This window comes from Lactuca virosa, chromosome 8 (genome assembly GCF_052849685.1).
Source record: "Lactuca virosa cultivar CGN04683 chromosome 8, Lactuca_virosa_CGN04683_v6, whole genome shotgun sequence".
In the NCBI taxonomy this organism is placed as follows: domain Eukaryota; kingdom Viridiplantae; phylum Streptophyta; class Magnoliopsida; order Asterales; family Asteraceae; genus Lactuca; species Lactuca virosa.
The window spans coordinates 250,505,525-250,512,084 of NC_136433.1; the positions used below are offsets into that span (position 1 = coordinate 250,505,525).

Sequence of the window (6,560 nt, forward strand, 5' to 3'; positions counted from 1 at the left end):
GTCGCGTTGGGGAGCCTGGTGAGCATATAAGGTTTTCAACCCACAATAAATAAGTTTATTGTTTTCAACAATCATTCAACCCGATTACCCGTTCTCGTTATCCTCACTTTACGTCCCTAAAGCATATATTATAAGGGACCTATCCTAAGGAATTTCATCGGGATGGACACTACTGCTAAGGGGATTCCTCAGCCATAAGGGTCCGTAAGGCAACCATGGGGGGATGGAGTACACCGATGAACACATCGTTCACAAACACCTACAGGTTGCAAGCCTACTAGCGTTCCACTGGACTTCCTAAAAGAGTCTGTGGTCGTCATCCATACTCCGCTAGATGACTGGTTCAACGTCAACATCGAGGCATGTCATCATTTTATTTCATCACACACCACCTATTTCATCTACCCATGTCTTACCCAACATATGTGTATATATAAAATACATATATATTCTAGATCTAAAAAAAAGTTCAAATCTTTCAACCAGCATAGATCTTCAAAGTAAAAATACATATATATAATTCGCATCTGAAGAAAAGGTCTAGATCTGACAAAAAAATATATATATACAGTTCAGATCTGAAAAAAAAGGTTTAGATCTGAAAAAAAATGCATATACAGTTCAGATCTGAAGAAAAATTCTTAGATCTGAAAGAAAAAGTTCATATCTGACAAGAAAGAGGTTTAGATCTTTCATCCAGCATAGATCTCAAGTAAACAGATAATAAATATACACATAGCACGTAATTTATATAAAATACTTCATATCTATGTGTAAGATGAAAGTGACTATACACTCACCTGATAAGGGGTGATTCAGACAACACTTCGTTTCTTAAAATAATCTTCTTTGATGAAACCGAGAGGTTTGCTTGAAAACCGGGCTCTGCGCGGGCAGAGTTTCAAACCGAAAAACTCTTTTTCTCGGAGCCTTTGGCCGCTTCGGAGCTTTCTTCTAATGCTAGGGAGGTTTCCTAGGCTTCAGGAGTGTTTTGGAAGGCTAGAGAGAGTGTAGAGAGAGAAAGAAAGTTGAAAATGGCAAAGGAAATGAGCTGCCCTCGCAACCCTTATATAGGCCGAAGCCTCGCAGTACGTTGGGCGTACTACTGATCTACACGGGGCGTAATGTGAAGTCCGTACATATGTGTCGGTCTTCGGATGGAGGGACGTGGCTACTTCGGAACAGCGAAAAAAGTCAAAATGCGGGGCGTTTGCTTCTCGTACGCAGGGCGTCCGAAGGTACGTTGGGCGTACCCCTCGCATCAACGTGCATTTTCTCATCTCGACTTCTAAAATTCATAACTTTCGCGAACAAGTTCCGTTTTTGATGTTCTTTATATCCACGTGTAGGTGAGACCATACTATACAACTTTCATTTAGACTCCGTCAGCTAATTTTTATTCTATTTTTAAAGTTATATTTTTAACAGGCCAGGACAGGAAGTGTCCGTTAAAAATTCATAACTTCTTCATCCGTGATATGTACATATTTATACACATATTTATACGACATACATTAATATTTTGATTACTTTTATGCCCTTATTTGAACAAAAGATACTTAATTTAATATTAATTGTGTTGTAGGGACCAAAAGACAAGCTTGGAACAAAAAGGGTAGCTGGAAGTTGGATTAAGGAAGCTGGAAGATGGAAGTTTGAACCAAAGCTCTAAAATGAAGAAAAATATGCCCAACACGTCGTGGTGATCTTACCACGGCATGGTGACTTGAAGAATCCCGATCAGCTTCGAAGACTTGTAGATCACGGGATAAGTACGATGACCACGACGTGGTGCCCTGATTTCGTGAAAAGTATAGATAGATCACTCAAACCTCCGAATGGGAACTTTTGGCTCTAGAAAAATCGACACTTTTGGAGGCAAAACACTGGAATTTAAGCTTGGAAGCAAGGATTTCAATCACAACCATTGGAAGGAAGAGCATTAAGGCAATTGAACTTACACTTCGATTTTTCTTTGATTTAGCCATGTCTAACACTTTGAATTTAGTATTTGTGATTTTATTTGCTGAAATCATGAGCTAAACACTCATGACTTTCGTTTAGCTTAGGATGAGTTGAATATTGTTAGTTGATTTTATGGTTTGGATTTGGATATTTTGTTATTTATTGATTTAGCTTATTAAAGAACCTCAAGTACTTTTGATAACTGCTTTCCTCTACTTATTGTTGAATTTGATTAAGTTAGTATGACTATCTCTCTTAATTAGATTTGAATCTTATGATCTTGTGATTTGCAAAATTGTAGTACTAGAGTTTTGAATAAAACCTAGGGTTAAGTAGAAAAGTGGTTAAAAGAGTATGGGAGCTAATATATGAAGAAAAATCATATATGAAATTGAATCAACAAACTAAATTGGTCAATTAATTATAAGTCTTATCAATTCGAACTGAACACTAGTAAGCTGGTAAGTTTGTCCGCCTGATCATCGAATAAATAAGCTAGTTTGCTAAAGGATTAAATTAGCGAAATACTACTTTGGTCATCTTAGGAATCGGTAACTAAAGAAACTAAATTCATTGCACTTCCATAAATCAACTACAATAACAATGAATCCGAAGCTAAACGAAAGTCTTTCTCACCTTGGTACATTCATACTTGTCTACTTGCTTAGTTTTAGTGTTAGTTTAATTAAGTGAATTTTGAGTTAGTTGGTAATTAAGTATCTAGTCTTGCAAAACTAGGAAAACATATACCTTTTCTTATTTGATCAATAGTTAGTTAAATAGTAAAATAAAGTAATTTAAACAATGTTCCTTGTGTTCGACACTCATTCTTACCATTGCTATACTATTGCACGATTAGGTACACTGCCTAGTGTGTTTAATAGTCTAGCGAAGGGAATAACTTTTATAAATTAACTTGGATAAAATATAAGCACATTAAACTCACATCAAGTTTTTGGCGCCGTTGCCGGGGAACGGTTCAGTTTTAGTTACTTTATATTGCTATTTTTAGGAATATTTTCTGTTAGACTTTAGTTTTTAATTTTGATTTTTAGGATTTTCGTATTTTAGATTCACCATGTCGTGGTATTTTTTACCACGTCATGGTATCGCTACAGTAGGAATTTAATTTTTCGTTTTTGTTCTTTTACATGTTTCCTTTGTTTATTTGCAGATCGTTTATGACCCGTGGATCGAAGTCATCTTTGATTCCACCATTTGAAGACCCGGAATCCGCGTTTCGCAAAAATAAGGACAAAGTCATAGGAGGATCTTCAACACCAAAGAATTCACCTTTGAAGAGCCTCAAATCTGTCTTTGGCAAGAAAAAGGGAAAGAAAGTGGGAGAATATAGCATCTCATCATTGACGGACGAAGACCCGAAGAAGGAAGACACCGAGTACGAAACAGAAGAAGACGAAAAGAAGACTGAATCTGAAAACAAAAGCGACCTCGAACTCAATCCTAAAACCGAACCCGATAACACCATGGCTAACATCGATGAAATGTCCATGGGAGAATGGAAGAAACGGATGTGTGACGATACCGGCCCAAGACTCGTGCAACCCACGATTTCAGCAATTGCAAACTTTAAACTGAAAGGTCATATACTTTCACAACTCCGTGACATCCCATTTTATGGGAAAGATAACGAAGACACGTACAAGCATCTTGACGAGGTCAACGACATAGCAGACTACTTCAACACACCTAATGTGCCTCGCGAGACTGTTCTACTTCGCATGTTACCTGTCACGTTCAAAGGAGCCGCAAAAGAATGGCTAATGTCACTCCCTCCGGGATCTATCACCACATGGGCTAATATGCACGAGGAATTCATTGATCAATTTTGCCCTCCCTCAAAAATATCAAAATTGAAGAAGATCATTGCAAACTTTGAGCAACAACCAGGCGAGTCCCTTTATGAGGCATGGGAGAGATACAAAAGTTTATTGAGGAATTGCCCTCATAATGATCTAAACAGTCAACAAGAAGTCTCCATCTTCTATGATGGAGTGAATGTGGCAACCAGGAAGCTCCTTGACTCTCAAGGACCACTCACAAAGAAGGCACACGCAGCAGTAAAAGAGCTCATTGAAGAATTCTCTAAGAACTCTAGAGAATACCATAACCCAAGGAATGATGTGACTAGGGATCGGCTAATGCAGCTTCAGAGGACATGTCTGCAGTTCTAGCAATGTTTCACAACATGGATAGGAGAATGACTAAGATGGATCAAACAATCTATGCTATTCGAGTTGGGTGTGAAAACTGTAATGGGCCTCATTTGACTAAATATTGTGACCTTGATGATAATGGAGAAAGCCCAAGAAAAAGTGGTTGCCTTATGATGAATATAAAAAGGTAAAAGAAGAGAAGTATGAACAAAAAGGAAGAGGCTTCTACCAAAGAGAAGAACAGCTAGAGGAAAAGAAATCTGATTTGGAGACTATGCTTACCCGATTTGTAGCCGCTTCCGAGAAAAGTCATGAAGGAACTGAAGCAGCAATTATAGAGCAACAAGAGTTAATGAAAGGCCAACAAATGATGATGAAAGAATAAGAGATGATGAGAAATACTCAAGCTCTCGTAAGGAATCAACAAGCATCAATTCTTACAATAGAAAAACAACTCGGGCAACTAGCAAGCAAATTGAATGAAAGATCGCCGGGAGGACTTCCAGGAAATACCGAACAAAACCCGAGAGGAGCTCACATTCAAGCCATCACCACAAGAAGTGGAAAAATAGTTACTCATTTAACTCCTATTGATAGAAACAAACCAGAAGCGGAGCAGGAAGTTCAAGAAGAAAGTAAAGAAAACGAGTCTCGGCAATCACCACGACGTGGTGATAATACCACGACATGGCAAGAAGCTGAAAAGAAAACTGATGAACCTGTAAAGCCATATCGTCCACCACTGCCTTTTCCCAGTAGGGTTATTCAAGAGAAGCATGCTGAAGATTACCAGAGGTTTCTAGAACACATAAAATCTCTTAAAATCAACATTCCTTTCCTTGAAGCTTTAGTTGAAATGCCAAAATATGCCAAGTTTCTCAAGGACTTGTTAACAAACCGCAAGAAGATGGAGGGGTTATCAAAGGTAGTATTGAATGAAACTTGTTCTGCTGCAATGCTAAACATGCTACCAAAGAAGATGGGAGATCCAGGAAGCATAACCTTGCCATGCCAATTCGGGAATCTAGCAACAAGTCATGCTCTAGCTGACTCAGGAGCAAGTGTCAACTTAATGCCTTATTCGTTCTTCAAGAAGCTCGACCTTCCCGAACCAAGACTGGTCCGCATGGTTATCCATTTAGCCAATAAAACTATGACGTTTCGAAGGGGTATTTGTGAAGACTTGCTAGTAAAAGTGGACAAGTTCGTTTTTCCCGTGGATTTCATTGTGTTAGATATGGAGGAAGATGAGCAAGTCCCAATCATTCTTGGAAGGCCATTCTTGAGTACCGCCCAAGCTTTAGTTGATATAAGAGAATCCAAGCTTACTCTACGAGTTGGAGAAGAAGCAGTTACTTTTGGAGTTAATCGGGCAATCAAACATTCAAGGATAAGTGATGACACTGCATTTTCTGTCGATGTGTTGGATGAAGTACTTGACAAGGAGCTAGCGGGTTGGAAAGAAAAAGAAACTGAGGGATTTATGGTGCTTGATGAAGGTAATTTTGATCCCGAACTCGACCTACAAGAATTGGAGAAGTTATTGGAAGAAAGCGAGTACAATGAAGCAATAAAAGAGACAGAAGAGGTAACACAACGTGGTGAGAATACGACGTCGTGGCAAAGTTTTTTTTTGCGATCTGGGATTAAAAGTTGTGACACCACGACATGGCAAAATGCCCACGTCGTGGTAACTGGAGAACAACCAAAAATCGAGCTCAAAGCCCTCCCCGAACACCTGGAGTATGCATTCTTGGAAGAAGAACAACAAAAGCCAGTAATCATTTCTTCCGATCTAGCAAAACACGAGAAAGAAAGCCTAATCAAAGTTTTAAAGAAAAGACAAAGTGCCATAGTATGGAAGATCACTGACACCAAGGGAATTAGTCCAGCCTATTTTTCTCATAAGATCAATCTAGAAGAAGGAGCTAAACCCATAGTGAAATGCCAAAGAAGACTCAACCCAAATATGCAAGAAGTAGTTAAAAAGGAGGTGGTTAAACTATTAGATGTTGGTATCATTTATTCAATATCTGATAGCACATGGGTGAGTCCAGTACATGTTGTGCCAAAGAAAGGAGGAATGACAGTAGTGACCAATGAAGCTAACGAGTTGATCCCAACAAGGACAGTGACCGGGTGGCGCGTTTGTATTGACTATTGAAAACTTAATGATGCTACATGCAAGGATCATTTTGATGGGTTTTGAGCATTCTAACACTTGCTAAGTGTACATGCAATCCTAATAACCTTGGATCTATGTTTGTCTAATTATCATGCAAAGTTGAATTCCAAGGTTATATTCCTATCTAGCATACATGGGGAACAAATTTTAACTTGCATGAAAGATAGAATAACTTACCTTGTTGTTGCTTATGATCCTTGAAACCTTGTGAGCCTAGCACCCCAAGTGTGATG

The 6,560-nt window shown here is 38.6% G+C and overlaps 1 protein-coding gene and 1 non-coding gene across 2 annotated transcripts; one reads left to right on the forward strand and one right to left on the reverse strand.

The window, feature by feature from the left end:
* Positions 1 to 3,836: 3,836 nt before the first annotated feature.
* Positions 3,837 to 3,943, reverse strand: LOC145135044 (small nucleolar RNA R71). The gene has a single exon (XR_013719525.1). It is a non-coding gene; the product is annotated as a small nucleolar RNA R71 (small nucleolar RNA).
* Positions 3,944 to 4,530: 587 nt separating this feature from the next.
* On the forward strand, positions 4,531 to 6,306 carry LOC145131418 (uncharacterized). The gene has a single exon (XM_079066103.1). It carries the CDS (start codon positions 4,531 to 4,533, stop codon positions 6,304 to 6,306), a length of 1,776 nt encoding a protein of 591 aa, XP_078922229.1.
* Positions 6,307 to 6,560: the final 254 nt, after the last annotated feature.

Excerpts from the sequence above, each read along its gene's own strand:
- LOC145131418 (XM_079066103.1), top strand. The coding sequence starts at position 4,531 with ATGATGAGAAATACTCAAGCTCTCGTAAGGAATCAACAAGCATCAATT.